Source organism: Podarcis erhardii, assembly GCF_964252035.2.
Source record: "Podarcis erhardii genome assembly, chromosome: 6".
NCBI lineage: Eukaryota > Metazoa > Chordata > Lepidosauria > Squamata > Lacertidae > Podarcis > Podarcis erhardii.
This window is the reverse complement of record NC_138510.1, coordinates 53,272,697-53,296,903: the sequence shown is the minus strand read 5'-3', so window position 1 is coordinate 53,296,903 and position 24,207 is coordinate 53,272,697. Positions and strand designations below refer to the sequence as shown.

Genomic DNA, 24,207 nt, shown 5'->3' with positions numbered 1-24,207 from the left:
AATAGCTTATGGTAGATGTAGTTAAAAAGCTGACAAATAAATTGCTGTCCTTGGTATATAATTGTGTTATAAATGGCAAATCACTGCATCTTCACCGCCAGAACAACATGACTTTAAATGAATCTTGGCCCAACTTGAAATATATAAAGGTATTACTTCAAGTGCTTAAAAGTCCTCTGGTTTTAAGCAAGTCACCCAAATGATACTCTTTCCGTATCTTACCTGAAGGAATTAGGAGAGAGAGGGCTGTGGCCGATGCTGACTTAATCACTTTATTAACAGGACGTGTGGTCCGTTTTTCCCCAGACTCCCCAGAGAGTAGCCTATGTCGGGCTCGCCGCACTGCCAAGTCACTTGTGGCTTTAGGAGTAGTAAACTCTGGGCCCTCGTTGCTATTACTGCGAGTGCACTGATCAGAGAAGTCTGTAGTGCTTCCAGCTACAGTATCAATTAAAATAGATTAGAACCATAGGGAATTTCTAACAGTCTGTTCCCCCGCAGGCACGTATATGAAATCAAAGTCATGTTTACACACAGCCCGACAGTGAACTTTCCTCAGAAGCAAACCCAAGCCCTGAAGCCTTATTTATAGATGCATTTAACTAGGGGTGTTATAATCTCAACAAAATTACCATGTTTTCCTTCTGCTACAAAAACACATAATTAAGCCAAAGAAACTTCACCCCAAACACCCTGAATAAAGCTAACTCTGCCACTGTGTTGGAAGCAGCAGAAGTCTGAGATTTTTTTGAGGGAGGGGTGGTATTAAAGATCCAAACAACATGATGAAAAAAGACCAGTTAGTCTATCAACAAAAGTTGGGGACAAAGACCATAACCTGTTTGTTTGCTACTTCTAAACAAGATGTTCTGTATTATAGAAGGCATTATGAGATAGCTTTTAATATTTTAACATGGACCCGACAAAAAAGCAGTCTAGCTTTTTTACGGTTCCAAAGTGAAGCCAGCTACTGGCCCTGTGGAACTGTGCAAACTTGAGTAACAAGCTTCTTGAGAAACAATCTCCTTACCTGCGACAGGTGAGCAAGACTGCAACTCCCTGCCACCCAGGTCTATCTATATCACCTCAGAGAGATCACTGGACATCTATGTGTGGGTTAACATCTGCATATGGTTTATGAATGTAAAATCCAGTGCATGTAGTGCCAAATTGCACTGTTGATCCCCAGACTGTATGTGTGGTATCACCCACACTGTTCAGATCTATGTGACATTTATGCACATACTCCCTGTTCAATATGACGCCTATGCATAGATGCCTAACAGAACAGAAGCATCCAGGGAGGCAAAATCTTTCTACCCCATGTTGTGTAGGGAGATGTTTAGAATGACCTGCCCAGATAACAATAAGCTTAGTGCACCTAGCGGAGACAATGCTTCCATCTTGAAAGGCACATACCTGTCAGTGTTGAGCTGCTCATATTACTGACAGTTGAGGAGGGTGTTTTAAACCCATCCTCATCATCCAGTTGTAGTTCTCGCTCCACAGGTTGTTCTGGAATTGGAAGAGGGTGGCTTTCCCGTGGCTGCGTCCCATCCAGCTGTTTCTTTTTACCTTCTTCCTCAGCTGAAATGGCAAAGCGGGGCATGTCTAGAAGCCCAGAGCATCGTCGGCGGACAGTCAGAGGTGGACTGGAGTCACTCTCTGTGTGAGAGGATTCAGACACTGAGAGATGTTTACGCAGTCTGGGGGGAGAGAACAGAACAACCCCAGATAATTTATTTTTCAGGAAGTTGGTGATTTCAAGATGCAGCTACTGTTAATGATATACAAGCATAATAAAGCAAAAGTCAAGAATGAGCAATCTAGTTGGAGCAAACTTTGACATGCTTATAAAAAAGGCAAGATAATTTGGTGCTATGATTTGTTAATCAAAGTGATGGTATTTCAGTCAAGACAGAACTGAAATTAGATGATTTGAAAAGACTAAAAAGCCACTATTGAAGCCACAAATTTCACAAATATGTTGAGCAATTTATCAAAACTTTTAATCTCAAACAGCCCACGCTCCCTATCAATATAGGTAGCTGTGGTTACATTTCTTTCTATTTTTCAATACAGTGGTACCTCAGGTTAAGTACTTAATTCGTTCCGGAGGTCCGTACTTAACCTGAAACTGTTCTTAACCTGAAGCACCACTTTAGCTAATGGGGCCTCCTGCTGCTACTGCGCCGCTGGAGCCCAATTTCTGTATTCATCCTGAAGCAAAGTTCTTAACCTGAAGCACTATTTCTGGGTTAGCGGAGTATGTAACCTGAAGCGTATGTAACCTGAGGTACCACTGTACACCAAAACCAAAGTATAAGTGGATTTTATATTTAGAAATAAAGCTTTCAGAAATCTAAAACCTTTTATACTGAAATTTTATACACCAATTGCAGCAGAATTGATATAGTACAATTTGAGGGTTGTACTCTATATTCCATTATCTCAGCAAAGCTAGGAGATGGTTTCACTTGCCTAAAAGTCACATTTTGAAGCAGGAACGTACCAGCTAATTCCTCATACTCTTTAACACTATGCTACACAGCACTACCAATGAAAGATCCAAGTGAAGCATTGAGTACAAGTCATAAACTACTGTTTTTCCATTTAGTATCGAAAAAGGGGAAGGCATGATTAATGGCCACAACAGCTGTATATATGATTTCCTCCCCACTCTTACTTTTAAAGAAATCATTCCTTTCAGCCAAATTAAGCATTTTGGTAGTTGAGTGAAGGCATTTTATTTTGATAGAAGAGTTTTTTGGAGAACAGTTTAAAAACAATCTTTACTGAAGCTGCATATTGTTTTCCACTATCACTGAGATTTAAGCAGAATATACAGAATTGCAGCTTGAAATATTAAGCTACCAAGTCCAATATTTAGACGTGTATTAGAAGGGAACATTGGTATTCAGCATAATCAGAAGTACCAATACGTTTCTTTAAATACATGACTGTAAAAACCTCTACACTGGTACTTTATTTGGATGTTCATGTGAGCATCCCTTTTAGACAAAAGGTAGCCAGCATGGTGTCTGTCATTCAGATGCTATGGAGTAAAATTTCCATTAGCCTGAGCCACCACAGTCAACTGTCAGAGATAAGACGAGCTGTGGCTCACAACATCTGGGGAGCACTGTGTTGATTAAGACCCCTCACAAAATACTTTTTTGCTTAACAGTAAAACTTGTTGCATTATATTTGTTGTGATAAAAGTCTGGCAACGCTTCATGGAATATTAGCATATTACGAAGTTTATCTGTTCATACACTGCTTCTTTGCCCCCACAAACATTATTTTAATCCAGAGGCAGGGAGAAAAAGTAAAGGACACCTAGCATTTGTTACGCTCACATTTCAGGAGACCCAATCACCCAGCTGCGGTCTCGACACTTCAGGCCAAGGCTTTCTAGTCTGTCATCTTTTTCCTCACTCAGGCTACGCTTGGTAGGCGGTGGCGTTTTCCTCTCTTCATGGATGGAAAGACGTTCCATACTGCTGTACACCTATAGGTACAATCAAATTGTATATTAGAATGACAACGGTCACTGATAGACTCTTTAAATCGCAGGATATTTCAGAATTCCAATTTTTAAACTGAAAAGATGGAATTGGCAATGTCCTTTAATTATCTGCTGAGCCAACAAAAAGATGTAGGTGCCCACAAATTGCTGTTATTTCTGTAAAGTGCTTTTAAGTTCTATGCTTGCAACAGAGGTTTTGGAAAACAAAGCTTCACCAATTTAATTAATGGTGAGGGTGTTAAGATTTCCAACCCCAGAGAAAATCTATTTCTAGAAATTCTGTAGTACAAGCTTAACCAAGAGAGATTTTTTAAAAAAGAAATCCTACACCCTACTGACTAATTTGCTTAGTCAATCATGCCTCAACAACTGCTTTACAATGACATTTTAAATCATTGAACAGTTAACAGGAGAGAGAGAGAGAAATCTGTGTTTATAAAACTGAACTCAACTGAGAACCTGATTTGCATATGAGACTGATGAAAACAACATTATTAAAAATTCACAACATCAACAGGATAGCTATTAATAAATTATCTGGATGAATTGTCAGACAACATTTTCAAACTATAATGAGCCTTTCATGCCACCCACATGATGAATGCTGTATTATTTTTCAGAGCTCAAGACACAGGCAGGGCTACATCAGCTCAGTTTTGCACCGTGTCCCCCCAAATACTGCATCTGTACCTCATTTTGTGCCTCATCACTGAGTATTCTGGTTCAGAAGTCAAATTTCAAAATCCATTTGGATTTTTCTAGAGAGCTCATTGAGCAGGACATAAGGCCTGAGCAGGACATAAGGCATTCTGCTCATGCCTATTAGTATTGCTAATTACTAAGCAACCATCATGTTCTAGGATCTTTTCTGAAAATCCTGCTACGAATTTTCAATTTTCTCCTAACGTCTTTTATATTCTTCTACTGAAATAATTCCGAAAAAAGGCCTGCTTATGTGTGTCATCTCTAACAAGTTCCTACCCCCACAAAAGTTGACAGAGCACGTATGCTGCTCTGTGTTTAATTCAATCCCATCAATCACAGCACAGAACTCTGTTGGGCCCAGAGTCCATTTACAAATGGGCAGCTCTTGTACAGGTAAGTAATTATAGTGGTACCTTGGTTCTCAAACACCTTGGTATTCAAACAACTTGGAAGCTAAAATGCAAACCTGGAAGTAAGTGTTCCAGTTTGCGAACTTTTTTCAGAAGCCGAATGTGCTTCGTTTTGAGCACCACGATTCTATTTTGAGTGTTACTCTGAGTTCTGTCTGGTTTTGCTATTTATTTTGCGTTTTTGTTTTTACGGCTCTTTTGTTTTTGTGACTGTGACTGTGTGGAACCCAGTTCAGCTACTGATTGATTGACTGATTGATTGTGTGACTGCAGTACATTGTTTATTGCTTTCATTTTATGGATCAATGGTTTCATTAGATAGTAAAATTCATGTTAAATTGCTGTTTTAGGGGTTGTTTTTAAAAGATTGGAACAGATTAATCCATTTTGCATTACTTTATATGGGAATGTGCACCATGGTTTAGAAACGCTTTGGTTTTGGAACAGACTTCTGGAACGGATTAAGTTTGAGAACCAAGGTACCATTGTACCTCCTAAACAGCCTAGCTTCCATGTAAGTTATAGATATCATACAGCTGGTTCATACTGTTTTGACCACAACAGAGTTCAAATCCCAACTATTTATTAAAAATATATACCTTGCTAAACCTTGGTGAACATGAGGAAAACTGCCTGAGTTCCACATGATCATCATCATTCGTGTCATCCTCTTCCTCAGAATCTAAATGCTGATATCGCTCGGTGCGAGCTGCAAACGAGAACACAAAATTGAGGTCATGTATTCAACAGGCATGGAGGGCACAAGGAGAAGGGGACGACAGAGGACGAGATGGTTGGATAGTGTCTTCGAAGCTACAAACATGAGTCTGACCAAACTGCGGGAGGCAGTGGAAGACAGAAGTGCCTGACGTGCTCTGGTCCATGGGGTCACGAAGAGTCGGACACGACTAAACAACAACAACATTCAACAGGCAAGGAACAGTTGGCACTCTTGGGACTTACAAATAAATATCCTACTTGAGATCAGGGACTTTCCTGAGATTCATCAATTATACAAGTGGAATATAATTTGGCTTGATTCTTAGATAGCAGTCATTGTTTTCTTTCACCATCAAATTTTCATTTTTCCTGGCCATAAGGTACACAAAGTTATCAAAACGAATTACAAAAGTACAGCTTTTTCAAACTTTTAAAACCAAAGATTCAGGCAGTTCTCTTGTCAGTCCACCATGACTACAATAAAAAGGCGGAGTTTCAATTATTAACATCATGGTTGTAGAAATCCTGTTAGCCTGGCTGTGCACATTCAAATTACTTTTAATATAGTTTTGCTACAGCAAGAGCAACTGAAGCTACTTTTACTGTTATACCTCTGTCACACTTGCGGAGTAAACAACAGATTGTCTGTTAGCTGCACTAATATTCACATCCTCAAGTAGCTGAGACAATAAATGTACTCAACGCATCTTGACAACAGAACGGTGGGACTGAAAAGTGATAACTTTTCTTAGCAGAAACCAATTCAATTGTAATTGGTAGTTTTCATAGCCATGATGGAACTTAATCATTGCATATAAGGAGCAATGGGCTAGCAAGACAGAATGACAATTAGTCTAATTTTAAATTCTAATTTTGAAACTGACAACTCAAAACAACAAACCAAAATACTTAATTGAGCTGCTTGATGCACATGCTGTGCTGCAGAAGCAAATAAAATCCACCTTTTCAGGTACATATTGATTATAGTTGGCCTCAACACCAGCTGCATGCTGTATAGGAGACAGAAATGACAATTCCTATCTGGGAGGCTTAGCTTGAAAGAAAACCTGTATCTGGGTAAGGTAGACTTCTCAAGGCCTTTTGTCAGATTTCTCAAATTCGAAGCTCTCTCTACAATAGTCTACAAATTGTCTTTTATTTTACTATGAGTAGTTTAGTGCAAACTTTATAGATCAGTATGTGCAACAGATCATCCTTAGTGGTCTTGCCTATTTTATAGCATTCTCCCTGTTACTACTTCATTTCCTCATATAACACCAACTTCCAATGCACAAAGTTTTACTTTCAAATCCAATCCAACTAAAAGCTTATCATGAGTTTATCTGCACAATGCAGAAGAACCTTAATATAACTCAGACTTCTGAACATTACATTGGGATCCAAGAATGACATTTTTTGCAAGGCGTAATGCAGTATGAGGCTGTGTGAGTGAATGATTTCTGAATCAGAAGGTTGAATGGGTTTTGTCTGAAAGCTCAAAATATGCCCATAACTCCCTTTCATTAACAGGTTTGCAAGCTACTTACGTGCACATCTTAATACACAATATTAACAATAATACTGAAAATCATCTACAGTTAACAGTCAACTTTCCCCCCTTACTGTCAAAGTAGCTTGTGTCATCTTCCGATTCTAACTGTGGAATAAATTCTGCCTTTTGTCGGAGTAATCCATTCCAGTCCAAATCCTTGAAGAATCTGTGTTGCTTCACCTCAAAAGCACTCCCTGAAATGACAACATTGTTAGGAATTCTTAAACCATGTCATAGTAAATGAAGCCAGTAAGTCTACCCTTCAAAAAATGTTTAAACATCAGTCTACTGTTAGAACAAAGTAGAGCTCAACTACAAGACCCAATTGCTATGATGGGAACAGGTCAGGGAATGGGGAGGAAATTGCACCATTCAGCTCTTGCTCCCCATTTATAATGACATATTTCTGCTGCAGAACCCTATATACTTTTAATGGCCAGTCTGCCAAAGACTGAGGAAACAGCAGATTACTGAGAAGGTTAACTGCATGGTCACCATACTCCCCCCTTGCAATTAGCAGGTTTGGGGGTTGGTTTTCACATCCTGTGGTTATATTTCAGAGTTTCCCACAAGCGTTATGATAAAAATGAGTTTGTACCTGTTCCCAGCCTTTCCATAGGATTTTGTCGGAGAAGTTTACCGATGAGGTCCTGCGCATCTAGTGGTAAAGCATCATCTCCTTCTGGCCAGGCAATTTCATCTATATAAATTAGTTTGATAGGATTAGAATAGAAAAATGCAGTATTCTGCCCGGGGAATGAGATTTTATTGCCTTCCCCACCCCCAACAAAGATGCAGCTTTCTGTGCTGTACAAAAGCTGTTTCTGCAGGGTCAGTGGAACTTCCCAACACCTCCTGAGCCAAATAAGTAGACTTGGAGCCATTCACCAAATACAGGGAGACAACCCTTTTTGCTTATAAAGGTAGGACACATACCGTGGATAACTTGTCCAAATAATTCTTCCGGTGTGTCGCCAAAAAAAGGAACGCAGCCAACTAGAAACTCATACAAGATTACTCCCATGGCCCACCAATCCACAGGCTTTCCATAACCCTGCCGCAAGATCACTTCTGGAGCAATGTATTCTGGAGTCCCACACACCTGAACAAGAAGCAGGGGGAGGGGAGATAAATGAGCTATTGCATTCAAAATCACTGTTGTTCCACATAGCTCAAGGAATGAAGATTATCTTTCCTACTGGAAGCATCCCAGAGAATGTAACTTCATATTAGAAAACTTAAAACCCCACACCGAAGCCAATTAGGAGTTACAAAGTTACTGCAATTATCCTGAGATGGTTCAGAAGATTTTAAAAACAAAACTTTTGTCCTTTTATAGTTGAAACTTTCTTCATAAATAAAATGCATCCATGAAGACAACTCACATTCCTTTTTTATTTCATTAAGAAGTCCAATAGTGCCACGGCTTTGAACAAATTATATAAGGATTTTTAACTTTCAAATGTTTGAAGATGTACACAAGGGTCATCAGCATGAATGTAGCTTTGCAGTCCAAATGGAACTGTATCTGTAACTGCCCTATACCTAGGGATCTTTAATAAATATGGATTTTATTATACCACCTGTGGATCAAAGAGATACATGTCACAAAACCTGCAGGGCACATACTTGCTACTGGCTTCCTTAAAGAACAGCATGTGCAGTTATTTATAGATGTTTCAAAAAGAAAACTTCAAAGTACCTGCTTATCCAAGAATTCTCTGGCATCTTTCTCAATGTGTCCTTCATATAGGTTGGTTGTCAAGCTCATTAAGCCAATTTTAGAGAGGCCAAAGTCTGTCAGCTTGATGTGACCCATCGATGTTATGAGAAGACTGAAGCAAAAATAGGTAAGCGTTACTGAAAAGTAAAGCAAACTAAAGTTTTATATATGTTATACTGTTTATGATCTACCAAAACACTTGATAAAATGTCCTTAATTTAGAGTCTTGACCAGTGGCGTAGCGTGGGTTGTCAGCACCCGGGGCAAGGCAAGTAATTTGCACCCCCTAACCTGTGGATTTGCGCCCCCTAACCCGTGGATTTGCGTCCCCTAACTCTAACCCCCAGGTGTTGCGCCCGGTGCGGCCGGCCCCCCCCCCCCCGCACCCCCCACACTACGCCACTGGTCTTGACTGCCACATAGTATAGAGGCAAACCTCCACAGGCAGAGAATTCTACAGATATACTCTTTTCCACAATGAAGGCACACTCTTAAGTGAGGAAACACTGATCAGGGCCTCTCGTACTGATCTCAATGTGATGACTTTCAGGCCACACAGGACTGTAAAGATCAGCATGAGTATCTTTAGCTGGGCATGAAAGTGATCAGCAACATTTTAATGTCTTACTGATTCACTTCTGAGCAACTTTGTACACAAACATTTAAAATTAAAGTTTGAGCCAAGATATCTGCTATAAAGTTGTGCCCTGTCTGCATTTTTAGCAGCTATTAAAGTATAGGCACTGCACAGGGACAATGGGATCCCCCACTTTGTTATATTTAAAATTTAACTCTCACTTCAAATTTAAGCTATCATGAATCGCCTAAATATATTTCGAATATATTTCACTAATAAAAGCACAGAATGACATCTGTAAAGAAAGAGCTCAGTAACAAGAATATTAAAATAAAAACTTGCCCTTGCGGGGGGGGGGGGGAATGGCACACATCGTTCCTATAACTATTTTTAGCATGGACAGCTGCGACTACAGGTCCAAACATGAGAAGCTAAAAGCGTACTTGTCAGGCTTTAGGTCACGGTGGACGATGCCATAATTGTGGAGATATTCCAGTGCCAGAACAGTTTCTGCAAAATACATTCTTGCCATATCAACAGGTAAAGCTCCAATATTCTTCAAGAGAGTTGCACAATCACCTCCTAAGACAACATGGTTAAAAAAAAAAGAACAGCATAAAAAGATGTGTGTCAAGTCACTGTCTGTCAGCCAGATCTGATGAATGCAACTTGTTATAGCAAAATCCGATACACATCTATTCAGAAACAAGTTCTATTGAGTTCAATGAGGTTTATTCTCAGGTAGGTGGCTATGGGTATGAGACTGCAATATGCCAGTGCAACATTTTAATAATATCCTCCTTTATACTGGCTAAGATTTGCTCCAATACACTGCCTCTGGCATAACAGTCTGAAGTCTTGGGCTTGTAACCCTTTTCCCAGTATGAATGTGTACTACTGAGGAGCAGTTCCCGTAAGTACACAAAAGAAGAAAAGGGGTGAAAGAAAAACAGTAGTGTATTGCTGCTAGAGAGAAGGTAGTGTTGTATGTATTTACATTTAGGTGAGCACTCTCTACAGCAATGGGTATCCTATGTCATGCTTAGCTTCTAAAGACTTTTCAAAATAGTAATACACAACAGTGAAAGCACAGGAGGAGGACTGATCTGTAGTGCTCATGGCATCACCAGCCACAATAGCTGTGCTTGTTGGGTAAAATATGGCAGACCTTGCGGTGCTTAAAAACAAAACAAAAAACACTGGCTTTTGCAAGTCTCCAAGGACAAGGAGCAGCACAGAAATGGAGCAACAGACTTGCAGTAACTTTCCTGTTCTCACTTTACACACAAAAAAGCAATGAGGATACTTCTGGTTCATCAAAAAGAGACATGAACCTCTGCTAAGAATGCTGGGGTCCAATCCACCAAGAGTTGTGCAAGTCAAAATTTTGACCTTCCCAAATAAGAAAACTTATACAGACAACAGAAGACTGGCATCGTACGCTCCTAGGAACCCAGTCTATGAAGGGGTGAGAACCTCTCTCTGCACTAGCTAAAGTGTCTGGATAGTGCTCCACTTTGAGTGCACTCGTGGGTTTTAAAGGCATGAATGGGAGTTGTCGTGTGAGTACTCTCACTCTTAAATGTAGTTAGTTGGGTAAAAACCCCTCCTGGATGTTGCACAACTTGGAATTTTAGAACACTACAAAAACTGCAAACCTAAGAAATAAGGGGACACTGATCGCAGATATTTGACTAATTTTAATTATTCCTCAAGTGACAGACTCTGCCAAGCATCATTACACTTAATTCTGTACGGATAATATTATAGTTATTAGCCAGCCTCAAAATCCATGGCTGTTTCCCTATGGAAGAGAATATAGTGTAAGAGTATATTCAATTCATTCCGCTGTGAACATTCTCCAATTTCTTATTTCTTTCACATGACCCTTAAGTCAGATACCAGTACCTACGGTTTCAAGAGCAAACATGGCTAACTAGTCCATGATGAACAGGACCACCTCAAGAGAATGCCCATCTCCATTCAAGGTTAAAACCTTTGTGGCACATAGTGGATTTCTTATTCCATCCTCTAAGATGGCACCTATGGGACACTTTTGAGAATACTGGAAAGCACCATGCAAGTCAGCACATATAAAATTCTCTACCACTTTCTGGTCAATATGTAAGATCATTATTGTGACAAGATGAATTCTATGGTGGTGAAACAATACCTTCCACATACTCCATAACCATGCATAGATGCCTCTTGGTTTCGAAAGAGCAGAACATGCTCACAACAAAGGGATTCTCTGCAAATGTTAGTATGTCTCTTTCCACAAAAGCTTGTTGAATTTGGTTCCTCAAAATGAGATTCTGCTTATTGATCTTCTTCATTGCAAAGCGCTGACGGGTAGTTCTGTGGCGCACCAAGAACACTGCACTGAGACAAGAAAGTTGCACTGCATTAGTGCTGCCATGAGCAGACTCCAGGAATTCTGAATCCTGCTTCTCTTATTCAGGATTCACTTATTGGATTAGATGATAAAGTTACGAAGATTTTTCTTGCCCTGTTCCTTCTGCAATGATAAATATATTGATAAGATCTCAGTTCTGACTCAAATTCATAATGGGTGAGTGCAACAAGTCATAGTTTCTGTCTGATCTCTGTGTAATGTTCATCTATAAGAAACAGGACTTCTATAATCAAATATTATTTTCACGCTTATCATTATATCATTATCTGCCTGTGCACTAATATCAACATTTTCCAATTCTTTTGAATAATCAGAGAGACTGCTGTGTCATACTATATACAGAATATTTCACAAGTAACTGGAGGGGCGGAATTATCAGCACAGCATAACAAGAGCAGCTGATCAACTCATCTCAAGACTTTTATAAAATGTTTAGAATGCAATTATATATGAAAACTTTTAAAATCTTACCAAGTAAAAAATAAAATAAAATTGAAAAATTTCAAGGAAAACCGTTGAACATGTGTCGTCGTCCCCCAAATTTTGTGATCAAAATTAATTTCATACTTTCCCCCTATTTTATTCAGGGCCACAAGGAATAAAGAGTAGTAGAACTTCTCAATGTTTGAGCTGAAACAGGTGCAATATGGGATCTTCAAACATGTTTGGTTAACTTTAAAGCAGTTGTGGGGGCGCTGAATGTGCTTCTACTCTGGGGATAGCACAGAGAGATCACAAAAACAGCACAGAGGGGCAGCATGGTTTCAATCAAATCTGACAAACTTACCTTCCCCCAGCAGTGGATTTAAAGTACAAATATCAGGAGCTATAGCTACAGATCTCCTGCATCATTGTCATTTATGACTCATGGTTAGACTTCAAATGAATTTCTTTTAAAGGCTAGACATCATCTTATATCCTTACCCATATGCACCATTGCTGATTAGCTTAATTGTTTCAAATTCCTCTTCAGATGGAGTTTTCTTGGCTTGCACAGTGGCTCCCCGACTCTGAAAACACCAGAAATACTTTTCACTCTCCTTTTAATGTTAATCTTTTAAAAATACATCTATTTAAGTCTAAAGCCAATCACAACCAAATCTGCTTTGGAAGCGTCTTTAAATTGTTTCACTGTGCTTCTAAAATCTCTATTCTTAAACTTTGTTCTACCTGTTTTATCTCAACAATTTAACATACACTTTTGTAGCTCTTTACTGATATTATCCAGAGAAAGACTGGAGCAATTCTTACGGTTTCTGACTGAAACACATCATGTATGTCCATGCATGGGGGGGGGGGCGGTAGAAGAGCTTAAAATTTTAATCTCCTTTTTAAATATAGAGCATTCAGGTATTCTTCATGAACATAAATCATTCTATCCATGCACAATTTAGACTTTAATAATACCCTATTAACACAGAATGGCTTTATTACAGACCGGCTATTACATGATTAAAAGTGATCATTTAACTCAGTACCTTTCCCTCAGTAAAATCATCTGTCTCTGGAGTGTCTGGACTATCAAAGCTGTTCAGCTGGGCCATTTCTGGGGGGAAACCAGAAATGCACACTCTTAGGATATAATAGTATGCAATATGGTGATCACATACCTAGTTTGTTCACCCACATGCAAGCTAAGACACACAGTTCTCCATACTCAAGAGTATGTGGCGAAAATCTGAAGGCATCAGGTGGAAGAAGGTGGTGTTCATAATATTTTTTCATAGCAGGATTCTTTAATCAAAAGTTTCTCCAGAACATTTAAACAAACTAATTGCAACGTGTGTGTTTATTTAGGGTTAAAGTGATAATTTCACAATTTTACAAAAGTGTCCATTTCATCTCAAAGATTCTGATGAGCAAACAGTACATCAGAAAAGTCACCATTTACCTGGAAGCTGGAGAGCACAGAATGCTGAAGATGGAAAATACGTCAGTCAAAGATGTGCCACCCAGGGCCACGCCACACATTATGATGTTACTGTGTACACTGCATGGACCCCGTAAAGGAAACCACCTTTGGAAATACTTTGTGGTCACCTGGTGCTAACTGGAGCTCTCACTCACTATGTAATTACTGTATATAAACAATTTTTTTAAAAAAGCAGTTTACCTCTCACACTTAATACACAACCACTGTATTTCTTAATGTGTGAATCAGCCCTCAGACTAATCTTGCAATATTATACTCACAAACACAGAAGTAAGTTCCATTGAACTCAGTGGAACTTATTTCTGAGCAGACATGCATAGGATTGCGACTGGAGGTAACAAGGAGGGCTTCTGTTTCTTAACCTACTTGTGCTCTATATAGTCCTAAGAAAGCAAAGTGAAAGTCCTCACCCTCCAGGGGATCCCTGGTGAGTCCCAGCTGGCAAATAATATAACGAGGGATGTCACATTTAATTCCTTCCCCTTCCTTGGCATGGCCTTCAGCAGCTTCTAGCAGATGGTAGAACTCTTCAGGATCAAACTCCTAAAGCACAAGAATACAAGAGGAGAGTGGTTAATTCAGTTCCCAAAGACTATAACTCTGGGTGGTGAGATATTTTAAGAATGATAAGAATAAAGACGCCATTTACAAACACTTTAAACATGTGGGTCCTTCTACATTCAAGTTATGAACTGGATTCAGCAGCCAACAGCTCATCTCACACTGGTACAATATGCACAGCAATAATACTGTATATTGCCTTGTGTAAAAAAAAAAACCCAGTAAACGATTATTGGGGATTACTGTGCTTTTTTTACTTTGGAAAATTTAAGGCAACACAGAAAAGGGGCAGGAAGAAGAAGCGATTATACACATCAGAATTATAACATCACATCGAGTATTTCCTAGCATAATAAGCAGGGAGAGCAAATAATGTGAGCTTGACATTTTATCTTTTCATAATCATGGTAACATTCATTTATCACCCTATTCCCAATAATTAGAAAGGAAAGAGACAAAACAAGCCCTTTTATTCCCATTCTGTGGATGGGGAACAGTTACATAAAAGTAGCTTGTCCAAGCCTTTGCAGGAAGTGTAGCAGGCTGAGATGGGATTTTAGTCCAGGCCCATCTTTAGCAGTGCTCTATCCACTGTGAAATGTACCTACAACTGACCTCAAACTGCAGCTTTTAATCTGAAGGCATAAGCCAACAAGAAAGAAGGGTGGTGCACAAAACCCGTAAAAGGACTGTTAGGACATAATATACAGTGCAATACTAGGAGTCTGTGTATAAATCCCATAACCCAAGATTCAGTGATGAGAAAAGATATCTGAGGATGAAGAAAAATGACAATACAGTATATCAGAATAAAGCGAGTAGTTGACAAAAATCAAAGATGGAATGAGGAGATTAATCCAGCAGATTTGTGCAAATTTAAAATGCCCATATAAAAATACACTGCTTTTAGAAGTGAACAAGTAAATGATTAATATGTTCAATAATTTTATCTTTTGTAGGAAACAACCCAAAGTAATCAATTCTGGGCATTTAAGAGTTCGTCTATCTGTCTACGGTGCTCATAAAGTTAAGGCAAATAAAACCAGATGCTGTTTTGTTACAAGAAATCAATAGTAGTGAGAGTAAGACACCTACTACTAAATTTTATATTCATAATAGATAATGTGAAACTATCACTAGGATTACATGGTATAGTAAAGTAAGCCACAAAAATTATGGATGTATAAGAGAGGTTGGATACTAGAGCAACAGCTAAATTAGAAATGTCCTGTACTTTATAATCTGGGATCTTGCCACATTATTTACATGACTGTCACAACAGCCTTTGGAATTTATTACTCAGATCTCTGAGATGTTACTGAATACACCTGCTTCCATTCTCTTTTCGAAAGGATGAGGGAAACTGGCACACACTGCAAACCTTATCACCTAATTTTAACTAAAGACCAGTCCAATTAAGAACCTTCCGAAAGCAACCTTGTTTAGACATGGGGGGGGGGGGATCAAATGGCAGAAGAACAATTATTTATTTGTTTATGGTATTTAAATATCATTTTTCAGATGAGCTTCACAAACAAGCACCATGATATGAACACATCATAATGACCAACTTTTTGAAGAAATGCATTACATTTTGTTCCACATGTACTACTCTGAAAGTGCACTTTTCCCCGAATGTTTAATCAAGTAAACAATGCTTTATTTTTTCTACAGCAAATGAACACAGTTCATTATTAGTTAAAATAGGATAGTTAGATATAGCTCTGATCATTGGCATGGATATAATGTGACATATATTGGATTTTTTGTAATTGAAAATTAATAATAATAATAATAATAATAATTAGATCTATCTATCTATCTATCTATCTATCTATCTATCTATCTATCTGTTCAAATAATGTAGTCAGGATTCAAAGATTTGTAAACTGGCAGACAGGTGGGCTATAAATGAAATAAATAAATTCCATGCACCAAGACGACTTTTGGCAAATACACAGCAGTCCTCCATACTACAGTGGTGCCCCGCAAGACGAAAAACTCGCTAGACGAAAAAGTTTTCCGTTTTTGAGTTGTTCTGCAAGACGAATTTCCCTATGGGCTTGCTTCGCAAGACAAAACGTCTTGCGAGTTCTTGCGAGTTTTTTTTCCTTTTTTTTAAAGCTGCTAATACCCGTGCTTCGCAAGACGAAGAAACCGCAAGACGAAGAGACTCGCGGAATGGATTAATTTCGTCTTGCGAGGCACCACTGTACAGTCTGCAATATGAAATGGTTGTCTACCATTCAAAGCCCCCACTTGGGAGTCAGCAAGCATTGTTACCATTACTCGCATGTATCAAACATAAACATCAATAAACAAATAAAATTTCAGATGAGAGAAAAGGCCCAACAAGTACAATGGCATCATAGCTAAACAAACATAATGTTCTTTCTTATTATGTGTCGAATATGGAAGACAATGATCACTGCCACAACTTTAGTCAGACAGAGGACCTTAAGGCAGTATAAACTGCATTAACTGATGCTTCCCCAGAAACGACTTGGAGACACACTCACCACAGATGAATACTTGCCCTACTGCCCAAAGCTTCTCCCACTGTCGCATGTAAGTGCCCTGTTGATTGCCACCTCACCTGGGAGTCTGTAGGCCCAGAGCTGATTTTAACTGCTTCAGCTCAAGCACCCCATTTTAACAGGACTTCACATATTGTTAACTGTGGGATCTTATCAACTCAGCTAAACTACAGCCATTACTTACATTTAGTATTACAGCTATTGCTGTATATATGTAAGTATGGTAGGGGTCAGCATGCAGCGGGAAACGTGTCTAGCAAACATCTGGAGTCTGCTTCCTTGACCTAGACATGCACCTGGCAAGGGAGTCTTTTAAGTATGAAATATACTGCATTTTAAAGACTGTAATTGGACTATATGGTCTATAAGGGCACTGCCTGCTCTAGTTCTAAAATGTAAATTTCTAAGGTGCTTAATTAATTAATGTTGTACAAGGATTTTTTTATTTTTTTAGGAAAAATTTCCTAACAATGAAACTAGTTGGCACAGTTAGTATCCGTTCTGAGACTTAGCAAGTTTTCCTATATCACCATGCTTCTATGGACATGATCCACAACCTACAGAGACCCTTTATGTGCATTCATAAATTTGCAATACATCCCAAAACTTGCAGTTTCTCATCCTAAACAGCTTCCCCAATGCCACAGCCTAACACATGCTTAGAATTATCCATGTTATCCAAAGTGACTTGCCATGATGCTGTTCCAGGAGAGAACAATCAAATCTCCTGCTGGACATGAAGAGTCATTGCACGGTCCTCTAATCTGCATCTATTATCATTATCTGTGCATAATGACTACTTAAAAGCTGGTAAGGTCTATTCTGCAGAGAAACACTTAAAACAACGTAATAGCCAGTGTACTTCTATAGAACTATGTACTTCTCACAGAATCACCAAGTCTTTCCTAATGTATGCTCTTTCAAAGCCTATCTTGTTGTATGCATTATCAGTTGGTAAAATCTGTTAAGATTCCACTGGAATTACATTTCATACTCATCAAACAATATATTGCTACACCTCCTAAAAACGCTTTTTACTTACCAGACATTCTAGCAATCGTGCTGGCCGTGCAATGATTATCATCAACTTCTTCACCAACTGGGTAACAAATGCCACTTCTGAGCTCTCTGATCGCTCGTGAGCCTGTGGAAAGGATGTCACATCATGGTTTAAACAAAGAATTAGTCCCTCATAAATCAAGTAGAGTAGCTATCATCAGCTATTTAGCTATAATTCACTGAAGGCATGATAGAAGAAAGGCAGCCTTTTCCTTTTTTCAAGTTCTGTGTTGCCAAAGTTTTGACACTAAAATATTCTCTGCCAATTCACAAACAATATTGCAGAAGGTTTATTCACGGTAAACTCACTGGAAACTTTTTAAAGGGTTTTTTCTTTCTTTCAAAAAAGAGTGTTAATTAATTATACATTGATTTTTTTTCTATGCCAAAATAGGTTTTTATTTCAAGATTTACTTGACATTGACTTTTCTTTGTGTTATTTTTTCCACTTCCACTCTGAAAGATATTCTATTTTATAATTCTTCCATGAAGACATTAAACAAACTGCAGTGCACACAAAAATAGTCCCAAAAGGAAATAGTAAGCTGAACAAGGTGTCTATAGAGCTGCATGCAGAATGCCATCAATATTCTATTATTAATATCATAGTACAAATAGTATCTATACATTATAAAGCCACATGGACTGGTTCAGTCGAATGTTTTTATTTGTTGATTGATGACATAATATTCAAACACTGGGACAGTCAGCATTTTGTTGGCCCACTAAATCTTGTGTGCACATTTTACAAGAAAAGAAAGGAATTTTTTTTTCCCATCACCCTAGCTCAATACAATAATAGCTATACAAAGAACATGTAAGACATAGTTCACTCTTCAAGCTCATAGTATTCCAGAGAAATTAAACACAACTACAGGTATGTTCACTGGAATGATAAATAATACTCAGAAACAGGTTTCAAATACCATATGGGGGACACACACAGAAATAACCTGAGCTTTTTAGCAGCTTGCAGGCACAAGCATTTAATCAAGAAATGTGCAGGTAACTACCAGCAGCAAAGAAATTGGTTGCTAACGTTCACTGAAAAGAAATGAAAATTCATACACTGGCCAGTAGTAAGAAAGCATTGGCATTACTAAGGAATGTGGAAAAATAAGATTGGCACAAACTGCAAACAGAGACCACTGTGTGCATTTAAGAAGACACATACACACCCTGTTGTTTACGGGGAAATTACCAACTACTTAATTTGGCTCACATATTAGAATGACTGTTTGGTATATAATTCTGTTTACAAATTTGGATCTAATTCTGCTTACAATATCTGTTTAGAGTATGCATGCACAGTACATAAGCCCTTCACTCAAGATGTCACAGGAAAGATTTCAAATCTCTTAAACTAACGCAATATATAGATACATATTGCAATGAAAATTTGCCAAGTATTTCAGAATTTGTAATTCACATTCCATTAAAGGAAACTGTACAATTCCTTTAACTGATTTAGTTTGGATTTTGTAAAAAAAAAAAAAAAAGTTTTTAAAAACAATTCCTCCAAATATATAAACTCACTGAAACATAATATGAGGTAGTACGATTATTCAGAAAGGAAACCAATGTTTTAAATACTGAAAACAATTTTCATAGACCAACAAAGACTAGCTTTATTTAAAACAGATTTTAAGACGTTTGCCATGTGATCATGTCCATTTACGTTAATAAAAACGTTCAGTAACTTTAAAAACTGCTATAGCTAGAATTAGATTGAAAGTTTTACTACAACTTGTAATTTGCTCTGAGTATTGAAAAGTTAAGCTATGTAGAAATTAAAAACACAACAGTTAGAAACAAGATTACATAAACACAAAAATGAACACAACTTGTAGCAGCCACTCAGCCATGATATCTGCACAGTGCTGCAGCTCCAGAGTCCTTAGTAAAATCGTTGTTTCTTGTTTCTGTATTTCACACAATAGCCTCGACATCGCTCCAAATGTCTTGTTTAGAAGACATCCCACTTTTATTGCATCTTCAGTGAATAGGTTATATGCCAAACAACTGCCTATCGTTTGCCTCCCTTCCCTTGGTATGATGCATGCCATCTAATTAGCAGCTCCCAATGACAACATGCTTGTCTGAAGGTTGTGGGTGTCATTTCAGGTCCCCCCGCCTCCTTGAGGGAAGGGGGTGGGGTAACCACAAGGGCTATGGGCTGAAGCTTGTGTCATTTGTTTATAGAAACGAAGTCATTTCCAGTGACATATGTACTGGAGGTAGCAATGGGCAATTTACAAAGTGATTCCCTTATCTGAAAGACTCATCCGTCACTAACTGTAGCCACTGGGGCATGAAATTAAAATCACTGTCCTCCCCTGGGGTTTAGCAGGACCAACAGCAGTGATATTCAAGTCACAACTCTGTAATTGAGCTAATATACTGATATAGATCAAGCCAGCCATACAAGAACCAATGCACTTAAACCCTATTAAGAACAGCAACTTTAATCGGGATTTCAGGTTAAGTGGGCAACACAAGCAACTACTGATATAAACTTACTAAAACCTCTGCGGCTTTGCTGTATCTACAAGTTTTTCAATTGTTTCTTCTTTCTTTGTTTTGAAAGCCAAATGTGTATGCATTTCATGCTTTCTAGTAATTCAGTGTGAAGGTTATTACTTTTCTTAATTCTCAATTTGTATTATCTTTCAGTTAACAAAGCTAATTATATATAACAATACAGTTTAGAAGAAAAGGTTAACTGTTCAGTCTAAATAAAGCAGGGCTTGAGAACTCATGACACTCCCCCCCCCCCAGATGTTGTCAGACTCCAGCTCCCATTAATTCCAGCCAGCATGGTCAGAGATGATAGGAGTTGTAGTCCAACATTTCCATTTGTAGTAAATGGTGTTTGGGAGATTTTACAAATGCTAGATGCAGTCTCACCGCAATCAAGTGCTTTCATCTATGACTGATTTCAGCATATGTTTAGGACTTTCAGTGAGACCTACAAATTAAGAGTGCCTAACTTAACTGGACTGTATTCGTTCTTCTTCAACCAAGAATATAGTACACCTACAAGGCTGATTCTTTCTACAATTGACTGGTTTAAAATGAACCCTGAGTTTGTGAGAAACAGAGACTTTGTTATGAGAAATCTGGGATGTATGCAGTCATAACAGAAGGTAGACTATGCAGGAGGGTATTTACATAATAAACTTGGAGGCCAGTATTTTTAGAGCAAAGGAAGAAGAGGAGGGGGAAATAGGAGTGTCTCGCTTTTCTTCGTAACAGGAATCCTACAGACTCTCCTTTATCCTGCTCCTTTCAGGTATATTAACATTTATCCCAAATATATTTCTTCCCACTACCTAATCTTCATGCCTTCTTTTGTAGAGGTGGCCAATTGGGGGGGGGGGATTAACAAGTACCAGCTCCCCCTGACAACTCAGATCTCATTGGCTCCCCCTGTAGAAGGTCAGTTCAGAAACAAAGGAAGGTTAATAAATATAGATCTGGATAAATGTGGTAAACTCTACTCATTTATTTATGGCACAACACCTCATTACATAATATTCACTGGGTGTCTTCCGATAGTTAAAATAAAAACAATTTAAATACAAAATAAAACAAAACCATAACATCAAAAGCTACTTAAATCTAACAGATAAACTGAGTTTCACACATTAGGTATAAATAATCCCTTCACTATTTGAATGAAGCAAACGTTTTCATCTCCATTTAGATGGGCTGTGGCTTGAATTAACTGGGGTAGGGTGTTGGTCTGAAGCACCTATATGGTGCATTCTGTTTGCCCATGTGCTTTGTGGATGTAGCCTGCACTATGTGGAGGGTTGCCATGTGAATTATTTCAGGTTACAGCAAGGCAGGCTGAAGCTGATAGCCTGTGAATTAAATACTTACATCTTGTAGGAGCTTCTCAAGGTTTTCCTGCAACTCATAAAAGTACCGAGAAGTAATAAGACCTTCACGTGATTTATCCAAGCAGTCTCTGGCCAATTCAATAACTTGATGGTGAATGAAACTTAGGACCCCATCTGCTAGCTGTAGCACATTCTCTGGTGTGCTGGATGCAATAAACTCGGCCAGCCGTTCCTCCATCTGGGCAGTGGCCTAAACAATGTAGAAGAATAGTTACAAGCATTTTGCTACAAAAATATCTACATTTGAACTGAAGTAAACATATCAAATCTAACTCATGGGTTTTGTTTGACTGTTTAGGAATTTTGGCTACAGAGACTGAACAAGCGTTGTCCTCCATCACCACCATTCCTAATTTGAATGCTTAAGTGTCATGAAGTTGAAGCAATTTCTAGGTGAAAGGTGCACTAATTTAGAACACACACAAATAAATTTCAAGTAAACTAGAACACCCTAGATGTAAAACAGGTTGAAATACACAGGCTAAACTACATATTAGGTGGAGGAGATGAAATGGAATCTTTCACAACGTGTAGTTTGGCCCTTTAGATGTTTTTACTTCAATATAACCATGCCCTGATTTCGATCAGAGCAGCAGCTGTGGAAGTACGAAGTGGAACGTGTTTTTTTCGTAAAGAGGAAGAGGAAAGTTTAACCTTCCCCCTCATCTCTATCTCCTCAAAGTTGCTATTTGTCCTGCAGTAGAAAAACTATGGGTGGTATCCAACTACGTTTTACACAGAGTAGACCCACTGAAAGTAATGGATAACTTGGTCATGTTCATTAATTTCAACAAATCCACTCCAAATAAAACTTTGGCTTCACACATCCTTCTTGGGAAGTTTGATGTCCATAAAGCCACAAAATGGTAAGATCCTCCTGCAATTTGTTTATCTTACACATTAACCTGGGACGCGGGTGGCGCTGTGGGTTAAACCACTGTGCCACTTGGGCTTGCCAATCGATAGGTCGGTAGTATGAATCCCCGCAATGGGATGAGCTCCCATTGCTTTGTCCCAGCTCCTGTCAACCTAGCAGTTTGAAAGTGCAAGTAGATAAATAGGTACCGCTCCGGTGGGAAGGCAAACGGCGTTTCCATGCGCTGCTCTGGTTGCGCCAGAAGCAGCTTAGTCATGCTGGCCACATGACCCAGAAAAACTGTCTGAGGAAGCGGAGAAACGCTGGTTCCCTTGGCCTGTAAAGCAAGATGAGCGCCGCAACCCCAGATTCGTTCATGACTGGACTTAATTGTCAGGGGTCCCTTTACCTTTACCTTACACATTAACCTAGATATGTATGTTTTTCCATACACACAAAATAGTCTACAAAGCAAGTGGCAGAGCATGTTTTGTAAGGCGTAAAATAATTTAACTACATTAAAACAGCAAAACAATGCTCCAGCCTACAAAAAATTATGCAACAGTGCACTTAACAGTCTCTACTGTGCCATATGTGTTGTTTCTTTCCAGTTCAACCATGGCACCAAAGATATGGCCCTTTCAGATGCAGACCATGATAGGAGCTTATATTTACCATTAAAACAAAACAAATGTTTTGCATCACAAGTCATTAAAACTTTAAATGTTTCCCCACATATATGAGGGCAAGATGACAGTGTTTTGTTAGATTTTTTACATAACATCTACAGTTTCAGTATAAGTGCAATATAAGTTTGATTTCATTCAATATTGATTGCAAAAATGATGTGGGGTCTGTTTTTTAATTTTCATTTTAAATAAACAGGGCCATTTTCCTTAAGAATTGGAAAAATGCAGAATGGCAAAATGTCTTTGTATCAGAAATCTGCTCTTAGTGCCTCAATAAATGTACTGAAAAATAAATTTATGAAAATGGTTCTTACCTTTGGAAATCTTTCTTTGTATACATGGTTCATCATTACTATTTCACTATCAAAGGACACTGGAGAACGGCCAGGACTAGGGAGAAAGTTAAGAATGTTAAAATGTGGTTGAAATGGTAGGTAGTGTGATTGTGCCATATGTGCAAACTACAGTCATCACTACATTGATGTAATTACACATGAATGTGTGCACAAGCACATAAAAGGTTAAGGTTTTTATGTGCACAAGCACATAAATGGTTAAGGTATATCCTTTACCAAAGTTTCTCTCTTGCAACCTTGGGCAAATATAAACAGCAATGCTGCTATTGCTGAAGAAAGAATATGTCCACCCCTTAGTTAAGTATAGATTGGAATATTATTAGGATTTTCTTTTGCAATCTCAGTCATCTGTGTGAGGTCAACTATGCACAAAGAAATAGTGTGTACTTTTGTGCATATTTACACTGAAAATTCACAAACAGTAAAGACACAATTATTTACCAAGTTGGGGAAAGGAACACTGGTTTCTGAGCTATTAGAAAACACAGTTGTTAAAATATGTACTATGAAGTTAATTTGAGTTACTCTGAGTTCATTGTATAAAAGGAAGATTAAAGTTTCTAAACTGAAAGTGAATTTACATGCTAGCAACATACTGGGTTAGACCACTAGTCCACTCAGCTCAGTACTGGCAGCACTGACTGGCACTTCTCCCATGCCAGACTAAAGAAACCAGACA

At 38.5% G+C, this 24,207-nt stretch overlaps 1 protein-coding gene across 6 annotated transcripts in view; it reads right to left on the bottom strand.

Annotated features, from left to right (window-relative positions):
* MAST2 (microtubule associated serine/threonine kinase 2) overlaps window positions 1-24,207 on the bottom strand; it is a 152,944-nt gene that overhangs the window by 11,308 nt on the left and 117,429 nt on the right. For 5 of the 6 annotated variants that reach the window (XM_081868214.1, XM_081868215.1, XM_081868218.1 and 2 more), the window contains 16 exons: window positions 23,487-23,562; window positions 21,608-21,817; window positions 17,706-17,807; window positions 13,976-14,108; window positions 13,111-13,178; window positions 12,557-12,642; window positions 11,390-11,598; window positions 9,660-9,798; window positions 8,619-8,751; window positions 7,853-8,018; window positions 7,515-7,616; window positions 6,988-7,110; window positions 5,244-5,353; window positions 3,360-3,511; window positions 1,420-1,706; window positions 223-438 (listed from right to left, as the gene is read on the bottom strand). In XM_081868214.1, the coding sequence (XP_081724340.1) occupies window positions 223-438; window positions 1,420-1,706; window positions 3,360-3,511; window positions 5,244-5,353; window positions 6,988-7,110; window positions 7,515-7,616; window positions 7,853-8,018; window positions 8,619-8,751; window positions 9,660-9,798; window positions 11,390-11,598; window positions 12,557-12,642; window positions 13,111-13,178; window positions 13,976-14,108; window positions 17,706-17,807; window positions 21,608-21,817; window positions 23,487-23,562 (2,312 nt within the window). The remainder of the gene's footprint in view (window positions 1-222; window positions 439-1,419; window positions 1,707-3,359; window positions 3,512-5,243; window positions 5,354-6,987; window positions 7,111-7,514; window positions 7,617-7,852; window positions 8,019-8,618; window positions 8,752-9,659; window positions 9,799-11,389; window positions 11,599-12,556; window positions 12,643-13,110; window positions 13,179-13,975; window positions 14,109-17,705; window positions 17,808-21,607; window positions 21,818-23,486; window positions 23,563-24,207) is intronic. The other variant, XM_081868216.1, reaches the window with a different exon arrangement.